Source organism: Lepisosteus platostomus, chromosome 6 (assembly GCF_059453375.1).
Source record: "Lepisosteus platostomus isolate fLepPlt1 chromosome 6, fLepPlt1.hap1, whole genome shotgun sequence".
Lineage (NCBI taxonomy): Eukaryota > Metazoa > Chordata > Actinopteri > Semionotiformes > Lepisosteidae > Lepisosteus > Lepisosteus platostomus.
This window is the reverse complement of record NC_142616.1, coordinates 24,270,851-24,298,603: the sequence shown is the minus strand read 5'-3', so window position 1 is coordinate 24,298,603 and position 27,753 is coordinate 24,270,851. Positions and strand designations below refer to the sequence as shown.

The following is a 27,753-nucleotide window of genomic DNA, read 5'->3' as shown; positions in this document are numbered from 1 at the left end:
ACAGAGGGATGTATACAAATTGCACTTAATGGTGCTTAATTTGACAACTTTAGTTTGACAAATTGTTTTATGGTTCTTTCATAAAACTAAGTGTTTTTATAGGTCAGTGGAAATTGAAAACAATATTTCTTACAGACAAAATGTATAAAACTTTAATAACCCTGGACTATGATCTTCTACATCTCACCATATCCTGCAAATTTCAAAAAGAAAAGTATTTCATTGTAAAGAGAGAGGCGGTCCTTTACAAAGACAGTTACCAAACCAGGCTGGGCCTCAAGAAACTTCCTTGTTGAGGTCACTGTTAAACAGCTCAATAAACAAGAAACTAGAAGAAGTGCTTTCAACACTTACCATTGCACATTTCACGTGCATTGCCTCATAAAAATGGCTTTAAACCTGCCCACAAAAGAGCAGGTTGAATCCTGGAGCCCACATCAATTAGTAGACTTCCTATCAAAGGTAAGTGAGTCCTTATACTGTTTGTCATAGTTTAATGTATGTAGCATATTTTATTTCTGTTGTTCATGTTTTTGCACAGATTCACTGTGATTTCCATTATTGTTGCATCAGATAAAAATATTTTTGTCTTTTTCCTGTTTTTGTTCTTTAACCTCCTCTTCTAGAACTTCAGTGACATTATTATTTACAACCAAAGAATCAATACCAGCCTACAATAATAGCCTACACCGTATGTTTCCAAATCATCTGTCTTCATCTAATATCTTTGAGACATTGGGTTTTAAACACACACTCGTCATTCTCAAAGATTTTGTTTTTCAGAAGTCAAACCCCCAGATATTAATTTTGAAACTGGATTCTGCAAACTTCAACCAGGCAATGCAAGGTTGCACATCACTTTCTCTTTATTTTACCCTTTCCTACACAGAATGGAATGAGAGAATGCTCGCTGACAGTGGAAAAAATGAAGATAGATGGACATTGGTTTTTGGTAGGTTTCAGACTTTTTTTCTGAAATATGGCTTTCTACAAAGGCTAAATATTAAAAGAAACAATATTTTCAAAATGAAACTTCTGGCTCCCAAACAGTATATCTGTCAGGTACAACATAAAAAGGAAATCCGTGGCAAAATGTTCAAATTTAAATTCATAATTTCATATTTTAGTCATATTTTGTGCTAATGTTTGTCTTCACAAGCAGTTTTCAGATATGCAGATTTATAAAACTACAACTAAATGTGGTTTATGTGGGTAAATAAGTCTCATTAAGGATTAAATTAAGTCTTTACTAAATAGCATTTTGTGAGTTTCTGTTACATTTGCTAAATGGGAAAAACTATCATTATGTATATAGTCAAAATAATTGCACCAATATATCACCAACAAAACAACCAATGCTAAACTAAAGTTTTAAATACTCTGAAAAAAGAAAGATCATATTCTGCCGTCTGAATTTACCAGAAGGTAATTATGTTTAGAATCTAGTTGTGGATTATACGGTATTACTCTAACCACATGCTATATGATATGTAGGGCAGTATCACCGTGCTAGGGTGTAAGAGTAACACTATTGTATTGCGGATGGACCTACTTTTGGAAATGTGTGCCATGAATCTTGCTTCTGATTTTACTACATTAACTTAAATAAATGGAAACTGGAGCTAGCTGCATGATTTATTCCAAAGAATAATTTTAATGGGCAGAATTCCAGGCTTGAATAATTTTACAAGAGAAGGAATGAAGCAGGCTGTCAGGAAGCTGTCATAGATGTGGAGTTTCTCAAATTAAATGGAAACACTGTGATAAATCTTCCCACATTTTTTAAATAAACCTAACATCACAGAATGCAGTATATCAATTTGATTAGATTGAACTAAAGTATTTTGATATAAATGGGACTTTCTATTGCCTAAAAAACAGATATAGCAGCAGCACACTGTGAAAACATGATGTGAAATCTGTTACTTGCTTAACCATTCTGAAGACGGAAGGCTGTTTGTGAAATGAAAGACATGTCTCAGCTTTCTCAACTTTAGTTTAGCTTTCTTTCACATCACGGCTGGCTCTCAAAGTGCTATGTTTGCTCAGAAGGAAAACTGAGAGTACGATTTTTTTCTGAAGTTCTGATTAGTGGAATTAGGATCCACTAATTAGGATCAAAATTTATAGGACAAATTCACCATGTTACCTGTCTCCTACAATAACCACACCTGAGTTGCCAGCCTGCTTAATTGGTTGACACGTCTTCATGGTTGGAATTTCATGGCTATAATCTTGTATAAAAGTGTCATTGTAGCACACTTCTGTGATTTTTATTTGGCTTGTTTCCAGTGAAAAGGTGTGAAACAATTTATCCAAAACCAAAAACTATCAAGAGCATTCATATTCTGTGTTAGGATAAGTCATTGCAGAATGTTGAAAAAAAAAACCCTATCGGGTAATAAATATTGTTTTGCACAAAAATACTTTGTCCGTTTGGGGGTTCCCATAACCCACCTGTCTATTCAAAACAACAGTCATAGCGATAACATTTCAGACAGTTGTTCTCATTTTTTTTTCAAGATGTTACCTTGGTATTGTTTAACAATCCAAACTAAGACCACGCTGGATTTAAAAAAAAAACATTGTGTGTAATAAATCTTTAAAGAATCTGCCTAACATCTCCAGTAAGAGTTGACCTGTGTTATTCAAAATCAATACAGTTATTTGATATTACTGTCATTAAAAGCTGCATACAGCCATTATGTGTCTGCATAAGCTAGGTTCATCTTAATCACTGTGCATGATGAAGAAGAATGTTTACAGCATTTAACCATTTCATCTCCCCATCTCCAAATCTGCATATCATGTATATGCCTAGTGTGTTTAAAAGAAAAAGAGAACTCTCTTATGGTTTGTGAGACATTTGTCTGTGGATGCACAAGGAAGATGGTGCTAATTGTGTCTCTTACTATGTTAATCTAATATTGAATTTTACCACAAGAAGCAATTACGCTGTTCAGCTTTGTCACATGCTACAATTTCTCACAGCACTGTACCCTCATCCTTGAAATCTTGATTACAAAAATTACTTATTTGGAGGTTATCCCAGGTTGCACAAATGTAGCTGCAAAGGTGTTTAAAATGAGCACAAAATTGTCTTTAACAAGCACCACTCTACCCTGGGCATATAAAAGCAGTAAGACTGGGTTGTTATGGCAGTTGCAGCTTTCACTCTAATGATTTCTGATCTTATGTAATGGTGTAGCTAAACACTGATACAGTATGTGAGGTGTCTGGAAACTTTTATTCAAACAGATTCAAACTAAGGAATCTAAATTCTAGTCAGGAATGAAGCCCAGTGCTGGAACATCTCAGAGTTTTATTTGTATTACAGTATCTCTTCTTATATAGCCTAAAGTTCCATTGCTGCATTAAGTTTAAAGATGTTTGTCACTGTCACCTGTTATTTTAGGGGAGAGGTCACTGAGCAATTTCTGTCAGTTTAACAGAAACTGGAATGAAACACTCATTGAAAGTTTACATTCAAAACCATAGATAAACACAAAACATATAGGGTTACTAACCATATACCATATGCGCAGGACTGTGGTTCTGTCAAACAAAATTAGACGTCATGAAGGAATAGTTCTATCTGCTGGTCCATCTAAGATAAACTATTTTTTTAAAGACACATCTTTAACCTGTTTTGAATTTGAAAGTATAATAATGATGATAAAATAATGGTGATTAAAACCTTTAGTGTGAAAGTACTGAACAACTACAAAAGGACTACCAGGAGTATATGTGGGCTTGCATACATGTTAGCAAGTCTCAAAATGAACACGTACAAAAAGTAAAATACTCCTGGTATAAAATAATCAGAAGTTTCAGATCTGTGAGCCAGCTTCTCATTTTGTTTTTATGCTCATGTACACTTCTACAGCAGAGGTACTAGTAGGGTTTACAAACTGGGAGGAAAAATATCAGCCTGCATAACATCTCTCAAAAAAAAACCCAGTCAATAATAATCAGGTTTTGTGAGATATTTGTGAACAGTTATTTGTATTTATATTGAAATAAAGACAGTTATGATGTCCTCTTGTTCTGATATTTTTAGCCCAAACCTTTGTTACTGCAAACCCTCTTCCTTATATCATAAACTGAAATGTATTGGTGATTTTCAGCTTTCCATAACTTTTTTTTACCTACAATAAAATGAAGTCAAAATAGGTTAACTGGAAAGTACGTACTAGAAATCACAGTCAAAGGCAGTGAGTCAGAAAACTGAAGATGGCAGCTGTTTAGAGGAGTCTCTCAAGCTTTATCCTAGTACTGAGGCTCTGCAGTTCTGCAGGGTGAGAGCTTTTTCACTTTTATGATAAAGCATGTTTGCTGTGGGTACAGCTGTCATAACAGCAAAAATGTACTGTAATGATTTTTTAAAGATAACTGCACGGCATTGACTGTGGGGTTTTCCCCTGGACAGCATCAGAAAGGAACTCATTGCACATGAGAGGAACTGGGAAATGCAAGAAATAATTTCAGTGCTTTTTTTAACTAAGATGGCACAAAGTTTAAAAACAGCAATGTAATTACAGAAAGTTATGAACGATGGACTACTTTTTTATCTAAAAACAGCCGCAGGGCAAGGGCTGTTATGTTTTATCTTTGCTTGGAAAGAACTAGGCATAAATAATTCAGCTTCCCCGCAGCATCCACAGATATGCTGAGCGGTTATATTTTATTCAGTGTCAAAAGGCTAAGTCTGAATTTTAGCTATAAATATCGGGTTGCTGTTTTTTTTTAAGTAGGATAGTACTGTCTTTAAAGTACATTTACTTCCTTGCAAAAAGTCCTTGCAAAAAAATGACAACTCAGGTGGGCAAAAAGGTGTTCCAAAGGGCTGTCTGTCCCAAACTTAATGTACAGTAGATATGCATAGTCTATAGACTTAGCTCCAGGAATGAAAAAAGTCACCTCTCTGGGGAGGAGCATGGTGAGTAATGGGTCTAAGTGCTTTGGCTTCAACACACCACGATTTTGCAGTGTAGAAGCCTACTGTATGTTCTGTACCATTTTGTTCTCTCTTTACCAGAGACAAAAAAAAAACATCAACAGTTTATGCGGTGTGCTAAATAAAGTGCCAGTTGACAACCATTTGTGTTCTGTCTTGATTTACTTTTATGCCAAGCAAAACCAAAACAGGTTGAACAGACAGTAACTGACTTCAGTTAGAAGGAATACTATACTAATTAAAAATTGTGGATTGCGAAATAGGGCAGTACTGTATAGTACAGTACAGGGCATAAGTGTATCCAGTTATGAATATTTTTTAGCTTCTCTTGCATGACAAAGTCGCAAAACTGAAAACCATTAATCCGTCAATAACTTCAAAAAACATCAGACAGCAAAGTTCCCTAGCTCATATTCATTGACATTATGATCGATGTATTTGTTCTAAGATTTCAAAGCGTCGAATGAAATTGGATCAAGGCAAAACACCCATAAATTAATTTACATTAAACTAAACATAACTAAATGCCTCTTTTAAGCAATTCCATCCATCCATTTTCCATCCACTTTCTCCAGTAGAGGGTTGTGGGGGGATGCACCCTGGACAGGACACCAGTCCATTGCAGGACACACACAAACACAAACATCCCTAGTGCCAATTGTCCCAGAAGCCCATTAACCTACCAGTATGTTTTTGGACTGTGGGAGGAAACCCAGAGCTCCTTGAGGAAACCCACAAAAACCTGGGGAGAATATATAAACTCCACACAGAGAGTGCTGGGGACCTAAGTTGAATTCCTGACGTTGGGTGTTATTTGCATGGAAAGTGTGCAGCCCTGTAGTGAGTGTGTGCAGATTTGTGTCTGTGTTTGCTCTGCAACGGACTGGCATCCCATCTGGTTTGTATCCTGCCTTGCACCCGCTGCTAAAAAAAGGTTATAAAAGGGATGGATGGACATACTGTAAAGTATGTCATCAGCCCAGAAGATTACTCAGTGAACATGCTGCTCTGGGAACCCCTATTCTTGATGAAGATCATGATGATGATGATGATGATAATAACAATAATAACAATAGTAGTAGTAGCTAGAATTGAATCTGGGGCCCCAGCATTATAAAGCATCTTAACCACCACACCACCATGCCAGTTGTGGGCATTCCAAATTAAAAATAAAAAATGTATGTTCTAATCTGTATCTAGGTTTTATTATTTGGAATTAAACAATAAAATCGTCTCATTAATTTAAAGATGTTAAAGTACCTACAGTATATTCTGAGGTACAGGAAAATTGTGGAGAGTCACAATACAGCAGGAGCTGTGCTGCATTCTTAAATGCCAAAAACATTTTTCAACCACAGAAGCAGATGATTTGCTCAATTAAGCAGTTTAAAAATGAATCGAAAGTAAAAGTACCGAAACCTGTAGCTTTGATGAAGCAGAGTGGTCATTCCTCACCAATTAACTTGCAAAATTGATTAAAGCTCACAAGCCTTCAGTAACTGATGATTTTATAGCTAATGTATAAGACCTTCTAGACTGGTCCTCACCAGGACCAGGGTTGTCTGCCTCTGGTGTGTACTGTACATGCAAGGTCCTGCTAAATTAAAGCCATATATCAAAAAGACAGATTGTTTCGTGGCAATCTTGGCCAAGATTAAAAATACGGCATGAGAGATCCAGGCCTAGTTATGATTACAAATTACAGTAATGGGGATCTCTGGCAAGAATGTTCCCGTCCGGACTTCACTTTTGTTCTGAGGAGATGTGTGAAATGAAGCTTGCCAGCTGAAGCTTTATAACTCATGCTTCAAAAACAAAAAAGGTACAAACAAATGAAACTCCATTACACAATACAATACTTTAAATCGGATGCAACAGTATGAAATAAGCCTTTTGCAGTCACAGTTTGGTGATGGAAAATGAAACAAAAAGTCAGAAACAGTATGGTAAGACAATATCACGATGTAATTTAAGAAATCATTTAAGAATTCTGTGGTTTGATTGCTTTTACTAGTATTGCAAAGTTTTTTTTTAATTCTAACAGAAGACATTATCCTTGATGATATGAGCTGACAAGGTTTTAATACAAGAGCAACTGAATTAGATCTACATTCTCATGCCAAGTTTCAGAGTGCTACAGAAAATTAGACCTAAACATACATAAACATGCATTATTTAAGGTTAATTTTTTACCCTATGTTTTTGAACTATTGAGGATCTTATTAAATGATTTTAGAACTTTCTAGAATTTAGAATGAAATAATCTTCATGTCCAAATTTCAATTTTATCATTTACTTTATCTTTGTTAAATATTATTTCAAATACTTGGTAGAGCTATACAGAATACAGATATTTATGACTCTGTGTTTCAAGCACAGCTATTCTGTAGTGGATTATAATAAATTTTATTGAAAGAACACGTTCTGGGAAGATATTCTAAGGAAGTAATAGTGAGTTCTGGTCTACACAGAACACTGTGAAAACACTGCAAGAAAGTTTCACAAGACAAGGAAAATGAAACCGAAATACAAAGGCAATGAAAATGAAATGTTTACTACTCACTTTATAATGGAATGGGTAAAAAAATTAAAATACAGAACCCCCACAGCACAAGTCAAATCTATTTAAATTTTATACAACTCTCTCCACAGTAGTGCATCTTGGAGCACTGTACAGCAATAAAACATGCAGAGGAACCAAAAAACAACATTGATTAAATACACCTTCAAAAAAAGGTGTCAGCATAGACTTAAAAGAATTTGTTTTTTAAGTCTGCCTAATGTCTTGCAGAATGTATGTCCGGAAATGGGAACATAACAGCAAGATCATTTTGCTCCAGCTGTGTTCAGGTGATTTTTTTTGGTAGAACCAGAGAGCATAGTGATTTACTAGCAGAAAGAAACACTGACAGAACACTGTAAAGCTCAACTTGTAGTTGCATCCTCTGCATTAAAACCAGTCATCTTATACCTGTTGAGGAGGAAAGTCTTGGATAGGAATGACATGTCACTGAAAACAGTGGGTTGGGCTTCAAAATGTCTTTCTCCTGCAGTAAATAATCGATTAATTCCTCATCTGTAAAATACCCACCACAGAAATATTTCAAGGTCAGATGGGAGATTATGGAGTGCTCAAGTCAATGAGGGGGGCTTCTCCTTTGTGTGACAATATAAACATTAAAAGAAATGTTTAAAGGAATTCAGCAGATAACAAACAATGCCATAGAAAATCATGACTTCAAAAAAGGTAGTTGGGTACTAAGACAACTACTAAGTGGGAATTATTAATGATTTTGTTCAACATTATTTAGAGACAATTATTCATACTGTGTGATTTCTCACACTGAAAATGCTGAAATGCAAAATCAGGCTGTTCTCTGTGAGGAATTCCTAATTATATTTCTTTTCTTTTTGCTTTCGGCATCATGCACAAACACGCACGCACACAATTAGATTTAAGCTATTTTTCGAAGTGTCTAAAGCTCAACAGATTCTATTATTAGCTCATAAATAAACTGCTGACTGCTTACAATATTTAGGTTGTTATTAATTTTACGAACTGACGGTTAAATAACCCTTTGGATCCAAAGAATGTCTACAAATAATGTACAATTCCCCGCTTCTTATACAAAATAATCGCCAGAACTTGAAATTTTACTTCAATGCTATTTGGAAAAGGCAACAATAATTGTCACTAATGCTGGTAACTTAATGAGAGGCTATTTCAGTGCCTTTTGGGTTAAAAACAAACTCGGTCGATAAAGGAGCAAATTGAAAAATTAAAAATTGATTTTAAGATTCGTGGGTTAGAGCTCCACGTGGTGGCTTGTATGTGGTCTTACATTCGAAGCCAATGCTGTACAGTGTCAACACAGAAATGGTGGATTTTAACTTAAGACATTTAAGAACGTAAAACAGGTTACAAAGGAGCAGAGGCAATTCGACTCTGGCGCGATTGGTAAATCATACATTAATATTGCAGGGAAATAACGTATTTATTTTTGGAATATTTCACTTTCTCGAGATCGATTTATATCAGATTACAAGTGATAATAAGATATATTAAAATCAGCCCCTTTACTAAAATATGCAAGAACGATCACATAAATCAGATTTTTTTTTCTAGGAAGAAATGCTGAGTTATATTAGATTCGAGAAATGCCTAATGCGACTAGTAAATTAGACATTAAAGTGCTGGAGAAAGTTTATGTTTTGCTACGTGGTCCTAAAACAGATTGCCTAATATGTGTAATTCATGGCAACGAACAGAAGGTGGAGCTTTTGAAAAACAATAAATGATTTTAGAAGAGCTACTCGCTCAGGTCGGGTAGAAAACGCGTTTTCCCCTAACATTAGCCATTCCAAAACGTTTTATACAGTTTGTTTCATCTTGGAGGTTTTGTTATATAAATTCATCTTTATAATGACGGTGTATGTGGCATTAAAACAGCTATTATTACATGCCATTCACTGAAAGTTCAATGGGCGGAAGGAGGAATTCCGATTTACACACACATATTTTTACAAGTAGCGTGAAGCTAGTTACATAAAGCGACGCGATTGATCGTAAAGCCTGAATTGATACACTGTATTGAACTGATGCAATTAATAGATACCGAAACGTTCTTTGGAAAGATTGGGAACGATACGAACAAAATGCAACTTGCACACAGAAGGAGCTCCAATCCAGAACAGAGCATGCAACTGTGAGGTTGTAGCAACACCAATCACGCCACCAGGCCACCAAAATGATAACACATAAGCTGAATCTATTGTATTTTTTATATAAAATAAAAGAAGGTGCTTTATTTAAGACCTTTGGATAATCTGAATAATGTTCTGTGTTTTATGTTTTGTTTAAGACATCACGGCTTGTCAACCTGGCTTCAATTACTCTGGGCCCATTAGCTGTCTGCAAAATGTTTCATTTTATTATGTCGTACTTAATAATAGAAAATGGGATCACAACGCAAAAAAATTCAGTAATTAGGAAACTCAGAAGAGGGTCCCTCCCCCTTGATAACATCTTAAGAATCACACTGGAGTCTGTGATCTAACAGTCGTTTGTGAATGTGTCCTTTTTTCTTCTTTTATAGAACCTATCAGACAGTGACCTCAACAAATTTAATTTCATACTCCAGCCGTGAGTATATTCTTTTTAAATGCAATTAAAATCAAAACTGCAAAATAATCAGTTGGAACACTGTTTTAAGCTTATGTCCTGTGTTATTATTGTTTTATTCAGTTATGCAATAAGTGTTTTACAGCTGTGTTATGCAGTTTGAAGTTTCAGTTTGTAGATAGGCTTACAGTAAGTGAAGGAACAAGTAATAGGTTTATTCCACGCTGAAAAACAGAAGAAAGAAAACACAACGTTTCGGCCGTGGAGCCTTCTTCAGGTGTGAGAAAGACAAGGCCTTATAAACCTTAGCTTTTTGATTGATGCCCAATTACGCACCAACTGGAACATAAGTATACATAAGTTCACAATGCGAGAAATACTGCTCAATAGGAGTTCATGCAAACCACCTGCATATAACCATAGGAAGCAGAAGAGTACAGAGACAAACTCAAAGTAGTCTCCAATTATCCAGCCTGTAAGGACTGGGATTAAAGTTTGTTTTATTTCTGAAATCCTTTTTTAATGTCCAGTTTTCATTCAGGCAAGGGTCAACTACATATGCAATACTGCTGACAGTTGGAAACATCCTCTTCTGTACTCAACAGCTTTTTAAAAACAGCACCTATGATATTCAAACCAAATGTTTTACACAGAAGACTGACTTTTCACAGCTTTCCTTTGTGAAACTTTTTTTTTGAGGATTTTTGAATATAGTACCATTAGACAGGCAATACACTGGGATGGGGGGTGCTCTTCACAAGTCAATAGCTTTTTCACCACAACACTCACGATATTGTAACCATGTGTCTTACACACTAGGTAGGCCCTCTGACCGATCACAGCCTTGCTTTGATTTGTGAATCTTTTCTTTCGGATATCTGGATATTTTTTTCAGATACCTGGATATGTACATTTTGCAAACCCTGGTCTGGTGATAGTATGCACACTATCACTGTGGTAGGTTTTGCAAGCAGGAAATGTAAAGATAGATTTGAAAGAAACAAAGGATGATATACTGTAGCTCAGTGGAAGGCCTGTAAGTTTATCTCCAGGCAGTATTGGTTCTGTAAACTAGGGGAAAGGAATCAAACAGCAATCCAAGTGTTTATCGATAATCCGCATCTTTTTTGAATTGTTGTATTCCTTATTATAGCGTGCATAACCATCACAAAGATGGAAGTGAGATGCATCAGAGTTGATGATAAGATGTGTATGCATTCAATCAAAATTCAGTGTTCTATCCAGTAATATTTAAACAAAGGGGGAAGACCATGTCTTCAGGGATGATGTTAAAGACCATGTCATTTAGCATGTTGGAGTCACAAATGTTTGGATTGATCAAAACAAAAAAGCATTGTGAAAGTACTCCAAAATGTGTTTAATTCATAGAGACAGAACATAACTTCTTGCTGTAAAAAACTGTCCATAGCCATAATTTGTTTGCTATAGATGTGTTCCCAAAAAATGTGAGAGTATCTACTTTACACTTAGTTTAAACGTCTGAGTGAACTAGGTTTGAAACAGAGAGCAAGGGGCAGTTCTTTAGCCAAAGGGTTTTGGGCCTGTGGGTCATCTTCAACAACTGTACAACTGTGTTTTTAATAATTATATTTAGGCTTCTTTAAGAAACAGCAGGATTAGGTCCTCAGATTAATTTATTTTTTAACTACAACATAAACTAGATTGAGTGAATGGCCTCCTGTTGTTTGTAACCCCTTTAAAGGTTTTAAATTCCAAGCACTATTTATGAGTAAACAGCCACCCCATACTGCACAACATAGCATAATAGCTACTGTATGTTTGAAAATCAAGTTGACAGGAAAGAAAAGTATATATTTTCTCAAGCTACTGTAACTCCCCTCAGAAAGAAACCTACTGTAAGTACTAGTTTCAATATTCCAAAAAGCAGTGTGTCTTGGATAAGTGTTAACTCTCAGAACCAATGTTAAACTGAAATGAAACACAGGAAACCCAGAAATTACTGGAATCCACGTATTAACTATTGCTGGATAAACAAAGCCGAAGTCCTTATCATTGGGCCAAAAAATGTTTGTCATAACATGTCACAGTCCCTTTTTAATGTGGCTGATCACACTGTTGACATCACAGTAACAGTGAAAATATTGGTATTCGGTGAAATGTTTCACCCTGACCTTAATGTTAATTTTCATTGAAAGCTAGAGTTTCTTTTCCCCATCTTAGAAACATACAGTAGCTAATTAAAAATGTCCACTACATATTTAGAAAGCTAAAAAATCTAGCTGTTCTAATGTTCTGACTAGAACACAGAAACACAATCACATAATCCAAGTCCTGTCTTCACTGCAATGACTTCCCATATGATACCACATTTTTACCTAGATACAAAGATAGCTTAGCCTCCTCAGTGATCCTTTGCTTCCGTAAGCATAAATAAGACTGTTCCTGTCGCAAGATGCTGTCTATCTCAAAAACCGTCAAATCAAAAGAAATGTGCAAGTGGTATAGATTTCAGTCACACAGCCCTTAAACTGTGGAATGACTTACCGAACCTTGTTAAGGATGTCCAATCTGCATCAGCTTCTTTATCGAAGCTGAAGACACATTTCTTAAGTCTTTCTTATCCTGACTACCCAAAACCTCTACTGAGGGCGAACAGCCGCCAAAACCAAGGGTTATCACGTGTGGAGGCATATTACCACATTACAGTCATATTTGCTGTGTCTAATCATTTTTAACCCCCTTCCTGCCTCTCTTATGTCATCACGGTGCCTTTAGTTTGCATCAAGCTCCATCCCTGACTAGACTCATGACAAGGACTGCTCCTGGATTTCTAAAGCGCTGGGCCCAGGAGCTATGAATCCCTACCAAACCAAGGTCCCAGACCACTCAAACCAGTGGATAGGACACATCTGCTCTCACATAAAATCTGAAATAGAATTCACGCTGCCTCACCATGCATGGCTGTGCATTTGAACTGTTTCTAACAACTGCTTGTCATACACAGCCAAGACCTGAAGGGGAGATCAACCTTCAGACCTTGGAACCCCAGATATTGATTTTTCTCCTTTGGAGTTTTTTTTGTTTTGTTTTTCTCTCCTTCATGCCCAATGGTCACAGTCACATCATCAATACTGCACACCACACTATATACATACACTTTCCCCATGACTCTCTATGTTTAAAGGTTATCTGTGATACAATTTGCATAATTAATAAAAATATATACATTTACAAATGAAATGAATGGAATATTGCATTTTAAAACTTCACAAATCAAAGCAAGGCTGTGAAAGGTCAGAGGGCCTGCCTAGTGTGTAAAACCCTTGGTTACAGCATCGTGAGTGTGGTTGTGCAAAAGCTATTGACTCATGAAGAGCATCCCCCATCCCAGTGTATTGCCTGTCAAATAGTGCCATATACAAATAAATCCTGAAACAATAAAGAAAAGATTCACAAATCAAAGCAAGATTGTTTCCTACTGTCAGCAGCATTGCATATGAAGCTGACCCTTACCTGAATGAAAACTGGACATTTAAAAAAAGGGTTTTAGAAATAAAACAAACTTTAATCACATTCCTTACAGGCTGGATAATTGGAGACTACTTTGAGTTTATCTCTGTGCTCTTCTGCTTCCTATGGTCATATGCAGGTGGTTCGCATGAACACCTATTGAGCAGTATTTCTCGCATTGTGAATTTATGTAGATTTATGTTCCAGTTGGTGCGTAATTGTCAATCAAAAAGCGACAATTTGAAGGCTTTGAAAACATTCACAAATCACCTTATGCACATTGCAAGTGTTTTTATAACTCGTAGGAGGTTTCGTGAAAACGCCATTGATGTTCCGAAACGAATATCGAACTTCGAGCTAGCTTTACCGCGGTAATTTGTTTACTGACAGTTTCATTGCGTAACGGGGGGGCTATGCAGTATGTTATATAACAGTAGCTGTATATGGCATGGCAGTAAAAACTGACATCTGAAATAAATGTTCCAATGGACTTCAATGATCCACATGAATATGGAAGTAGTGTGGAGTGAAAAAAATAGTTCAGTGTGGCGAAGATTACGCTGCAAAACGGTACAGGAAGTGTGCCAATCCTTGGCAAACGTAAACAGACTTTATCCTCTGGTTAAAATAAGGCTAGGTCACTGGCCCCTAGCATGTTACAAAACGGTTATTGGAACTAGCCTTAAATCCCCCATGGACGAGAAAGGCCACTAAATGTAATTTCTTCTTCTTCTTCTTCTTCTTCTTCTTCTTCTTCTTCTTCTTCTTCTTCTTCTTTAAAGTAGTACTCTCCACGTAAATGTGTCTCGGTTTATTGAGATTGATTAAAATCCCACAGAGAGCAATATTTCCATCTCGGTTTCCTGGTGTTTAATATTTAACCTGTGGAATAAGGAAGTTGAAGGTACATTATTTAACCACTAGCAACAATAAGTAGAACACATAATTCCAGTACAGACCTTCGCTGAGTCACAGGTCTTCTTCACAACTCGCTACTTGCTTTTTCTGTCATTTGTTTTATCCAGTTGTTTTCTTTTCCGGAAAGGTGTTGGTTACATTTTTTTTAAAGATCTAGTCCACAAAATATGAGATGACTTGTCAGCTTCCTCTTTCAATTAACAACCCACCTGAAATTTTGTTCTTGGGCATATGGGCATTGTTGTCCCGGAGAAACATCCATTGAAATAGACGTCAACAACGGTTATTAATTTTCGGGAAATGGACAAAATGAGGTATGTAAAACGGTACAGAATAATCTTTAGTGATTTTTCTATCATACTGTACGTGCTGCATAAAAAACAATAATAGTTCTATGTTCAGTGTTCTGAAAATAAATTATATAATTGTATTTATATTTGTCACATGAAAACTAATATTGTATAAAAACATTTTATTTTGTGCCTCTGATAAATGTAGATTATTTGCTTTTAAAGGAAAATAAAGTATTTAAGTCTTAGATTTTATTCTGAGCAAAGTACTAGACCATTCTAAGAGATTGGAGATAGAGTAGCAGTGATTTTGAAGACTATTTTAAATATGCAGTTTATTGATCTAGATTGTCATTTCCAAACAACATTATGAAAGCATCTGTTAAAAAATTAAGACAAACATTTTAATAAAACCTGTCTTGTTTTATTTATAGTTTATTGACTAGATTTTGCCATTTTACCTACTACCTACAAATACTGTTATCAGTTAGAAGCACGGTCCACATGCGAAAGCACCAGTAACATACTAAATAAGGAGATGGAAACATTAAAGAAAAAAACAGTCAATAGTATTTTTTTGGAGGTAAAGTATGATACTTTAAAATATATCACAAGGGATTAAGACATTAAACATACACACACTTAAAAATATACATAGGGATTGATTTTCTTCATATACATAAGTGCATAAGGTTTGCTTGAGGTTAACAATTAAAGCTACGGGAGTATCAGAATACAGCAATCTGCAGTAATACTTTTACATTACTCTCCTGTAATTCATATGGCACTATCAAAGTCCTAAATCGTTCATGAAGCAGAAGTTCAGTATTTTCATTCAACTTGCACTTCCTCTTTGAATTCATTTGTTTTTGTCATTGTTTTGTCAGGGTGTACAAAAAGGAATAAGAAAATCTAAAAAAAACTATCCAACTTAACTTTAAAAAATCAGATTATAGTTTATAGATAATATAGATTTTGAATGGATTTGTAATACATCTTCATCAATGTTCCATACCTTAATATACAATGGTTTCTTATACAGCATCCATAAGGGCCCATGCTAAAATACACATTAAAGTATATAATGCACAATTATAATGCACAATAAAGTTGTGGTGTCTTCAGCAGTCACTCACAGTGTTTACCAAATAAGATGAAACACTTGGCTCAATTAAGATGTTAAAAATAAGCACGAGCATTTGAATTAATGTGCTAAATTACATTATATATACAGCTAAATCAGTTAAAATGTAATGTAAGTCTAACTCTCAAATTTAAGAAATATAAATAAATAGGAAAATTTGGGTCATTTTTAGTACAGCGATGATTAAGAGAAACCTCGGAGAGTTATGTTTACTGGCACTGTCCACTCATTATGTTGCAACTTATGAGCTAATGTCCCTAAAGGATGTGGCTTTCTCTTTCCATTTGAATTTTGCTTTCTGAACTGTTTTTTTTCTGCACCTGGTTGTCGCAGTTAGAACAAAATAGTTACTGAACTCAGTGAAGCAGTCAGCTGCATCTGCTGTAACCTTCAAAATTAAAAATAGAATATCTATATCTGTATTTATGTCTGAAATTTATGGATTCTATTTCATACCATGTTTCATAACTTAATATCAAACATGTTTGTATTTTTTTATCTGTTAAACTAAAAATTACATAATGTATGCTAAATTAGAATTACACCCATTTGACAAGAACAGTGTCAAAACATAACTTACTGTATATTAACTTTTACTTACTGTATATTTGCACTGTATGCATAGATTTGAATGGAGTTCAATTACATTAATATTTTTTCACATAGTGGGCAGTCTTTCACTTTTAACCTTTGCTACACAGTAGTCTGACCACCAGCTTTTAATCACAGTGCCTATCACAACCAAGAGTCATGTCAGGTGTTTCAGAGGATGAATAAAGGGATTACACAAAAATGACATGCCTTTCACAAGTAGAAAAACACAAAGAAAAATACACTCAAAGGACCACAGACACACACGTTCATGCACAAGCAAACATAAGCCTGTGTTGTACAGGCCAGATCTGAAATGATCTTCATTTCCATAAGAATATGAAACACCTCCCACTCAACTGAAAAGTTCCATCTCCTACTACTCTCTTATGGCCTGCAGGGAGTTAGAAAATGCAAACGTTGCTCTCACCATGGAGAGACACCTTCAAAAATATTTTTTCCGCTCTTTTATGTTGTCAAATAGATTACCATTTGTTACGCCTAGAAAGTATTCCATGATGCCAGCAATAGCAAATTAAAACTTTTAACATCTGAAGCTAATACTATTGGCCCTATTTGGTGTGCACAGAAAGACACAGAAGTTGTAATATGCAACTGTGGAGCTGTATTGTTTATGAACAAACATATATCATCAAACACTGCCATCTTGCTGAACTGCAAAAAAGATAAGTTTATCTATCCAGCCATCACATTGGCTTCTGTCAAGAATCAGGTGGATGAGATCCTCTTATCAGTCAGGTTCTAAAAAATAAACTAGGTGGGGGGGAATGGCCCTCTGTCATTTGTGAACATTATAAACTCATAAACTCATATTAACCTTGATACAGACAAAGCTTAGTTTTCATTATACCAGAAACAAGAACAAGACTGTTCTCACCAGTCCTCTAGCATTAACAAGATTGAAATGTTAAGGAGGTATCTCATGAAGAGAGTAGGGGGCTGTGTGTGATTATGCTCTGAGACATGATGGAGACTCAATGTCTAACACCAGATGGCACCTACTGCCAACGACTGTGGCAGAATTCCCGGCAGGGATATTTTGTCACACGATATTACAAGGTAGACTTGTTGATGAAAAAATTCTCCCTTAAAGGGATTCCCGAGTTCTTTGATCTGTCGAGAGGATTTGCTGTAGAAGTAAACTGAGCTCTATGATCCAGAGGTAGTGACTTGGGTTCTAGGTCACGGATCTAGCCGCACTACCAGCAGAGCACTGCTAGGGATTAGCCAGCCAGCAGTCTCCCAATTTTCCAGTAGGAGGCAATGGGAGGTGCAGCTCCTCGGATCTTTGGACGTTACTGGTTCCGGAGATGTCGGTGATGTGCACTAAACCAACGGCTTGGTAGGAGGGTAGCTTGGATGGAAATGACAGCCAGTTTCATTCTCCTAGTGCAGTACAGGAGTCATCGCGGTGAACCAAGATTAAGAAATAATGGGTGATCCCTAGTCAGATGGGTTCAACAAAATACGACAATGGCAAAGTACCTGCAAATCGTGAACCGTGTTTGCGTTTCATTTTAGAAGTTGGATATATAAGAAATGCTAAAAGATGTTTTTTTTCCTTCATGTTATTTCAGGAAGACGCATACTGTGATTGTTTCGGGTTTTGTGTTGAATAGCCAGCGCTGGCAGTCAACTACTCTGAAGTGATTTTATTTCAATTTCAATGTGGACTGTAACTTAACACATCACCCGTTCGCCACCCACAAATGATTTCCTTTGTTGCTATTTGCTACCAAAAGGTTAATGAAGCATCATAATATAAACACATCAGACAATCAAAACTATTTTCATTTCATCTCTGCATGATCAGGCAATATTCATCTGTTTCGTAACCACTTCTTCCAATCCAGGGTTACAAGGCAGCCGTAGCCCATCCCAGCAAGCAACGGCAGGATAGACCCTGGAAGGGAAGCCAGTCTTTCAGAGGGTAGACAGACACACACTCACACCATGGCTATTTTTCCCAGAAGCCAGTTAATCTACCAGTATTGTTTTGCACTGTGGGAGGAAACCAGAGCACACCAGAGCAGGAAACCTACATGAACAAGAGCTAACATTTAAACTCCACACAGATAGCATTCCAGGTCTGGAATTGAATCTGGGGCCACAATCCTGTGAGGCAGCAACGCTAACTGCTGTGCCTCCATGCCACCCATCAGACAGTATGCGTTTTTAAATATATGCATATACTTTTATATACATCATATTTACCATTACTAATTCAACGAATGAGGTTTGGAACACACAATATTTTTTGTATTTTAGGGAATCTCAGCATACAGCTTATATACAGTATGTCTTATTTGTGCATTTTTACAATTTCAGCTTTTACTTTTATTGGCTTTGTGGAAGTGTGACATTTCAGTTCAAGCTGCCATCTATATACTTCTAAAATATGTTAGTGTTGTTCACACTATGTGACCCAATAACATGCACAGACTAGATGCACATAAAGACTATGGACTTTTAACGTGATCAAGCATGGCATTAAACTGCTGTAAACACCAAACCCACAATTACTCTTCTCATTCACACCAGCTGTCTGCTGGAGAGTGTCTGATACCCAGAGACACACACCTTCCATGTCTCACCACTATATGCAGGTTTAAGATCTTACAACATGGACTTTCATATAGACAATGAATTACCTAATGGTACAGACATTTTTGTCTTGAGATTATAGATTGTTTTTACTTTTTTTCCCCTTACTGATGGAGCATAAAATGTTCACACCCAATGGTTTTAAAAGTGAGGCCTTCCATTCTTTTTGATATTCCAATTTTTTTAAATACTCTTGACACAATCGTGTCACCAGTTCGTGCAGTAGGGATGTGAACCCATGCCCTGTCAGTTATGAGGCCTATCCACTATACCAGCTCAATTATCATAGCTAGAGATTCACAGATATTGAATCAATCAGTTATTATAGTGGGAAACTGGTGAGATTCAGACTTATTTCAGACATGTTTATCGGGCTGAGGAATAGTTTTCCTTCTTGAAATGAAAGCTTATTTTTGAATGACCAAGAAGACAGCACATGTGCGCAAATCAAAAGGTTCTCCTTCTAAAATAACAATGACTGAATGGACAGCAGATTATATGCTGAGAAGCATTAAAAAGGCCTCAGATGCTATTCTTAATACTTAATATAATATAGGTACATAAATATTTACAAGTTTACAAGACTTGTAGTGATGTGGAAGCTCCTTCGAGTGTCCTTTTGGTGTGTGTTGTGTGGCATACACAATTATTCCTATTAATGAAGGCAAGATTTGGATTCCAGTCAGAGTCTCTTCCCTTTGTGACGTTTGTATGTTCCCCCAATATTTGTAATGGTTGTACCACATTTCTCTCACCCTGACATACTGTACAAAACCAAGACATCCGTGCCGGGGTTCATTGGCTATACTGTACCTATCTGTCCCCTTGGGGTTCTGTCCCCAAAGGAAAGACCAAGTCTCCTTATTAGCCTCAACAATGTACAGATTGGTCTGAGTGGCTTTCTCCCCTACAAACTGTTCACAGGCTATGGAGCTAGACATGTGGATCTGTATATTGCAGAATCAGAGCCAGAAAATGACAGGATTGTCTCACCACTAGTTTAGGAAAGAAAATTTTCTGAAGATCACTGTACCACCTCTGCAAAAGGAATTATACCACAATATTTCATTGTAGATGTTGGTTTAGTGAATCTGATTAGGGGATAAACTGCTGCTCTTTAGTACTTTCTGCTTTTGGAAAGTAAAAAGGAGAACTGTCCTTTTTTCCGTATATGCAGATGGTTTTAAATAGCAATTGGGTTTATTTCCTATTTCTTCACCCAAGCAGGTGTATACAGTATGTTAAGAAGAGCTAGTCTGGTTCAGCTTTACCAAGTGTATGCCAACATGAGGACAAATGGGTTACTTTGAGAGATGAATCACTGTAGTCTAGACCATGGATGTGTCTATCATCGGAATAAAATTGGCATTTAAGACAGAAATTCAAAAGGTGTTTGAATTGGAAGTAAAACAGTGATAGCTTCTTTCTCTTGGATTCCTGCAGAGCAGGAAAACTAGATTTTTAATATAATATATAAATAAAATATGTAAAAACATCATCAAGAGCATTACTGCAGTCTTGGCTACTAGTATATTAGCTGTAGTATATTACTGTACCTTACTGTCTGCACTGGCAGCTGAAACATGCATGTTGTTTTCTTGCGGTATAATTTCAGTTTTAGAGAAATCCTTTTCGATGCGCAAGCACGGGAATCAGACATCTTGTTCTTGAGTACCATACTAAGTACTATATTGCCTTTTTGTTTTTACTTCAGCTGGTATTTATTTATTGGACCAGTAATTTTCTTAATTATTACTGATTAAAGCTGTAGGACTATTGCTCTTCAGGATCCAAGCTGCAGTAACGTTTTTTGATGCCATTTGAAATAAAACTCTGCTTTCCATTACCCAGACGTTGGGTACTTCAGTCCAGCTGTTAACAGTAACAAAAATAAAAAGATATTCATTTAAATCCCAAATTACACTGACCTCTTTACACGTTGAAAAATGTTTTACTTCTTCTAAACCCCAAAAGCAACTGCGCATGTGGCGTGCTTTCATTTGACCTTATTACAATGGTATTCTGCAGTGTAAAAAAATATCCAACGGTACAGTACATAAGGAAAACAAAAATCCTTAGAAGGTTTCTTTGAAAATCCCGTATAAAAATAGGAAACGAAAGTTCGAGCTTTTATGCCATAACCGTCACAAGGAATCTGAGGTTGCGCAAATATCGCCCTGTCAGACTTCTAAGATTTTGACTTCATTTCACTGGCAAGCGTGGTGCCCACAGAAACGCTTACGGTTTTTGTCCAATAAACAGTTGATCGCTTAACTATTGCTAAACACCTGACGTCTGAAGTTCAAGGAGTTCACGACCCACACGTGGAACAGTCTCATCAGTGGCCACGGTTCTTAGCCACCTACAGGCATGATCGCCCAAAAAAACTCATGAGGAGAAGAGTTTATCATCAGGAATGTAGACTGACTCTGGGTACACAAGATGGAAAGATTAACCAAAATCACTGCTCCTGCTGGAGAGAAGTTAAGGTGAGGACGCGTTTACTTTTCGCATAATTTATTTAATAAATCTTAAAATATTAGAACGTATGTTATTCTTCTCGCTTCTCTCTCATCATTATCTGTATATTTTGATATTGTACTGATGTGAAGAATCCGTTGCGGTTCTTAAAGCAACAGATGTTTCCTGTATAAATGTCCGCAAATTGTTTTATGATAGCTAGTGCGTGGCAGGTAAAGAGAAACGTTTCACAAATCATTTTAAAATAGCTTTACACGGTGTTCATTACATTGAATCACATAATTATTTAAATTACAAAGAAAATATTCTCAAATAATCCTGCATCTTAATTATATATAGCGATTTGAAGAATTAAAAGCGTCTGCCTTCTCCGTACGATTTACGCATGCTTATATTTTCAGACCGACACAACAAATTGAATTGATTCGTAAGTAATTATCATCAGCTGGAACGCTTCTGATTATAAAAAATCTTGCTAATATCAGGTTTAATCTGCGTGTGGCTGACCTAGTGACACGGGAACATAGACCAGGAATTGGACTGGAAAACAAACTGACACATTTATTTGTTACATGTAGGTGTACAAAATTGTTTTGGGTAGACTTTCAAAAAATACTTTCAAGTAGTTCAGTGCGAATGTTAGATTTAAGAAGTCTGATGTTATGTCATATTTTGCAATATGTAATATTGAAAAATGTGTTTATAATTAATTCGTTGTTAGTAATAGGTAGATATCACATCCACAAAACAAATTGGCCTATGCTACTCCCTCTTTTAAATGTTTATAAAATAAAAAGGCAATACTACTTAAGCTCCATCAAGTACATGGAAAAATAGCGACGAATAAAGCACAACTGATGTATGTAAAAATCTTAACTTTATGTGTTTAGATTTGTAGGTGTCTCTGACAGCATACGTTTCCTAGTCCTTTTTCTTCATTTTCTCTTTTGAAAACTGTTTTTCCTTTGCTTGTATTATTGGATGTTAAATAAAACCTGGGAACCGTACCTGATTATTGTTTTTTTTTGTTAAAAATAAATGCAACTGACTCGTTATTGAAATTTCTTTGTGTGCACAAAAATCTGTGCAACTTCATATCTATACTTTTCGGATAGTCCATGTCATTGATTTTAATACGTACTTGGATGTGCCTTATGTTGTTGCGTTCCAGCACTTTTAATAGCGGCGTTAATATGTAAAATAATTTGTCATACTGTGGTTTTTAACATTGTGTACAGATGTTGCTTTTTTGGCTGTTCCTTTATGATAGAAAGATTCGCTGCTTAATTTTTATGAAATGGCTAGTGTTAATTTTACTTCCTCTAACAATAATAAGAATGCACTAACTAGTGATCTAGTATGCTGACGCTTCTATTCTAAGCGATTTACATTTTCGCTCATCTATCGAGACAGCTGTGTATTCTTACTGGAAAAAATCTGGTAAAAGTACCCTTCTCAGGGGCGCAACAGCAGTGTCTCACGTGGGACTCAAACCCACTGTTTTAAAGCGTGGTGAAGATAAGGGAGATTTCTCTGAATCAAGTGTAGATATATTCAGTAACTGTAGATTGTAGAAATGTAGTGTTATCTTACATTATACACTTTTAAGTAAATAATTGAAATTGCAATACATGGTATAAATGAGCCGGTTTATTAAAAATTAATTTCAGCACTGAGTATAATGAGTATTATTTTAACCAATAAGATACATACCGGGAAACAACTTTGCTCCCAGGAATTATGCGTTAAAAGATTCTCACTTCTGAATTGTCCAAGAAGTCAGATGACAGTACAAACCCAAGAAGTGTTGCATCATCGTATTACAACATAGAAACAGGCCGCATAATGTGTTATGTTGCTTCACGGCAACCGAACATACAATTAGCTTTGATAAATTGCATATCATTTTAGAAGGAATTTTTTCGAAGCCTGTTCATGGTATTTAGTATGTTTGCGTTGCTCAGCTCTTTTTGAATATGCCAATAAGCAATTTCAGGTCAGAGGAAAATTACACCAGTGTTTAGTTGCTTGGTTAAGGGTAGTATCTTCATAGTGTTATTATAACAGTTTATTATTATTGTTGCACAGTTATTAAGAAGTGTTGTCTCTGTCCAATACAGTACTGCATATTGACAAACCAAGAAGAAGGTCTCCTTGTTCATATCTTAAAATGCAAATACTGTTGGGCGCTGAAATAAATATCAGGGAGGTTTAGCCTGCGCAAAGCAGAGAGAATTCATAATCACTGGGTCGGTGCACTCACTATTGTTCAATCAATTTACAACCTATCCTTTTATGTGAGAAGATGTTTGTCTCAACGGAAAACCTGTTCAGCCAGTCCACATTGCATAAAAGAAGATCAGAAACCCAGCAAGGTGTTGAGTAGTGTTTCAGTCGTCTATGTATACGAGTATGGAACAAGGTCTGAAAAGTGCAGTTAGAAGCAGTGTAAAGCACAAATACTGAAGGAGGCCACGTTAATAGCATTACCAGGCTTTGAGGATTTTGCCAATGCGGCAGGTTATTTTTTGATATGTTATGTATGAGCTTAAAGAGGGTTTAAGATATTGTTGTGCCTGTTTGCATTCACATTGTTCTCCATGATCAGACACCTGGACAGGGCTTCAACAGCAATAAAAGAAATCATGTCACCTGATGGTAAAGGCTGCAGTCTCTGATCACCATGACCTGTCTGTATGCCAACAGCACGTGTTACAGTCTGTGAGTTCTGAGCAGTGATATTCATGAGATCACTTCAGTTTATTACACAGCTAATCGTGTAGGCTGCCATGTAAAATTCTACACTCTTCTTATCAAATACATTCTTTGTCCACACGTACAGTATCTGTTATTCTGAGTAAAGTGCCTGATGTTGCTTTTCACCCAATTTATCTACTTGATAAAGAAAGCACCTTCAGTACAACCCTGAAAGCAGTAATTTATTGCTTTCCACAAGTGGTATTTCCCATTCAGCACCACAAGCAAAAGTGCACCAGAAGAAAAGAATATGGTGTTTTCTACTAAATTGTAAAGAGAAGGGGTGGTTAATGGGGAGCTGTTTCGATGATATGACATGTCTCAATAAGCCACTAGAAGTGTTTGCCTCTGACTGTAATTAGAAGCAATGTTGGCAGTGGACTAACCCAAGTATGTCTGTAGAACATTTGTTCATAATTCACATCTTGTCTTTATAACCCACAGAGAGTGTATAAAAACTTACAGTGTTAAGGACTCTGTAATCCATTCGAATATTTTGTATTTACACACAACATTTCTTATTCCTGAAGAACAGTGGACTCCCATTTTTCTCATTCAGACACAGTGTTTCAGCAGGTTTCATTCCAGCTCCATTCTTAATGACCCAACTCAGTTTGCCATTGGCTTAATTGAACCAATTTACCAAGTTCCCAGCTCTTTAGTGGTGCTGCTTAAAATAGAACCAAGACATACTGGTGGGCTGCAGGTAAGGAATTGAAAAAGTAAAGCATGCCCATGACACACGCCCATGTTGTGTGTATGCTGAAAATGACACGTTCATATTATTACCAAATCTCTTATTAATAAAATCTGTTCTGGAAAGGTTATGGCGATCCACTGTACTGTATAGTGTACATTTTACAAATAAATGTAATGTTTTTGTTTTATAGGCAGCTTCAAAAGATGGTGCAGGATATAAAGAAGAATGATGGAGGCATTATGAACAAGTTCAAGAAGTGAGTTTTCTGTTTTCAGAATTCAGTGTTCTCAAGGTTGAATGTAATATTTAAACAGTTTTTTAAACTGATACAAACAAGAGTTTTACTCTGGATTTGATCTGTTCCTATTGGTGATTAACATGTAGTACCTTTTTTTCTTATAAATTGCCATCCCTGAACCTTTGCCATTCTTACATTAAGATTAACTTGAACTTAAAAAAATAGTTTCATGATAATAAAGAAGCATACATCAGCCTTTTTTGAATGGATTTTATTTGTGACAAAGTATAAATAATAGTTTATTTCCTATGTTAAAAAGTATACTAAATTCTAACATAAACCATTAGAAAGCAATTTTTATAATTTATTTAAAAAAACAAAAAGAAAAAAATTACAAACATGAAAAGAACTTTTAAAACTTATTTTAAAAGAAATTATACAAGATGATGATGATTAAAAAATGTATTACTTTATAAAAAGTAATTTTGTAGACCTCGTGAAAATATAGCTAAGAATTAATAGTTTTTCATATTTTCAACATAAGAAAATCTGCAAAGGTAAGGCAGCTAGTAGTTCACTGAAGTGAGGATTTCTTCCTGCTCCTTGAAAGAAGATGCCATGGTACCAGCTTCAACAGCATGACTGATTAATTTGTTCCTGACTTCTACAACACAGTGTTTCCTAATTTTATAGCACTAGCCCTTAGTTCCCCCTTGTCCATTGGTTCTAAACCATTTCTCTGTTGATTCTGAAATCCACTTCGTTGACACTATCTGTGCCTTTTGCCTTTGAGAATTTTGAACACTTTAATCAGGTTCCCTCATAGTCATCTCTTTTGGCCTATTGGCATAGGATATTCCTTTGAACTACTGAAGGGACCTGTTTGCATGTCTCTGGACAGGTTCCTAAGTGGTAATGTGTGTTTTGTTCATCATGTTAACCACAACTGAATACAGTATACTATATTCAGCATGAGGTCTTAATAGTCCACTGTACAATTTTACCATCAGATCCATTTAAAATCAGCTCCTTATTGTTTTTATAAAACTTCACTGGGTAAATAAGGGCATGACTAAACAATGTGATTTGAATTTTAATAATGTTTTTAGGCCAATGCTCTTATATTTGTTGAAAATTTGAGAAAAAATAATGAATTTCCCTTATTTTTACCAAATGAACAAACAGTTCCGTTTTAAGCAAACTGAAACCAGATGAAGAAAAATGTTTCTCTCTTGCTAGCTTTCTTCTCCTTTTAAAAGAGAACCACATTCAGAAATGTCACGTACTATTCCACATTTTGTAATATTGTTTTTTTTCTTAATACCCTGCTATGCTCTAACCAATATGTATTTCTAATTCAGATTTCAGATCACAATTTTTTCAGTCTTTTCAAAAGAGTAGGGATGTAAAGACCTGTTTCCTGGCTGAATTCAGTTCTTTCCTAAGGTTCTCCTTAATTCAAGTGTGGTGGGGTAGTTTCACTTCTCCACCTGAACTGCTGTGTAGTAAGACAGCAGGCAGATAATGACTGTTGCTTACTTCCCAGCGTGGGAGCAGGATGTCAGTGGTGGAAGAAGTGTGTCCACTTCCACAAATAAAGCACTTTGGGATCCTCGGAGGTGGATCCCAAGATAATTTGCATACCTTACAGTTCAGCTACAAATTTCTCTACTTTTATTGGGTTTTTGTTCGTAACATGTTGCAATAACAAGATAAATTATGAAATAGTTCGAAGGTTAACGCATGTTTTTTAACAAAAACAAAACTGTAATCGCCTCAAATATACAAGGGCCCAATGACCAAACGCACAGCCATCACAGTAATGGGCTAGTTCAGGACATTAATACACCTCCCTGTTGTACAGTGTTACAAAGACACTGTGGAGTAATAACAACAATAGACAGCTAGGCTTCAATACTGCTATCTAGATGACTTACAGTAGGAGAGAAAACCTTAGTTGTGTAATTGGTAATTCTCTTAACATCAAATTTAGGAAGTTTCCATCTGTTTTATAGTGGACACCAAAATGCCTCTTTGGTGCTGTATTGATACATCCAGGTACAGTATGCATTGCTGAAATGAACCTTTTGACATTAGTGCTTACTTTAGTTATATGTTCTGTATACTCAACTTTATTCTCCCTTCTATTAACTATGCAGGTTTCAAAATGAGCAAGTGGCTTTTATACGCAAAACTGGAAAAAACACTTGGGACCGGTATGAAACTGTGATGCACAAATGTCATTGCCCTTTGTGTCGCTGAGCAATAATCCTGTCACAGTAACATTATTGAAAGATGCTGTGCTGCATCCGTGCTGTCTGAGTGTCATGTCTTAGATCTGTGTAGTTATAGGCTCTTCTGCTTTCTAACACCCAAGCCAGTGATCCTGAAGGACTACAGTGTGAAGAGTACATGATATGGAAATTGTAGTGAAGTCC

At 36.1% G+C, this 27,753-nt stretch overlaps 2 protein-coding genes across 17 annotated transcripts in view; one reads left to right on the top strand and one right to left on the bottom strand.

Moving 5' to 3' along the window:
• The window catches only part of dntt (deoxynucleotidyltransferase, terminal), an 88,633-nt gene extending 73,963 nt beyond the window's left edge, over positions 1-14,670 (bottom strand). For all 8 annotated transcript variants that reach the window (XR_015939510.1, XM_088634992.1, XM_088634989.1 and 5 more), the window contains exon 1: positions 14,531-14,670. The gene's annotated coding sequence lies outside the window, so the exon portion shown is untranslated. The remainder of the gene's footprint in view (positions 1-14,530) is intronic.
• blnk (B cell linker) overlaps positions 330-27,753 on the top strand; it is a 42,608-nt gene continuing 15,184 nt past the window's right edge. The window contains exons 1-5 of one of the 9 annotated variants that reach the window (XM_088634979.1): positions 330-462; positions 890-952; positions 10,054-10,100; positions 25,268-25,333; positions 27,475-27,531. In XM_088634979.1, coding sequence (XP_088491105.1) covers positions 388-462; positions 890-952; positions 10,054-10,100; positions 25,268-25,333; positions 27,475-27,531 — 308 coding nt within the window. In that variant the 5' untranslated portion in view covers positions 330-387. Of the gene's footprint in view, positions 463-889; positions 953-10,053; positions 10,101-14,486; positions 14,804-21,328; positions 21,629-25,267; positions 25,334-27,474; positions 27,532-27,753 lie in introns of those variants that run through there. The other 8 variants (XM_088634980.1, XM_088634981.1, XM_088634984.1 and 5 more) reach the window with 8 other exon arrangements.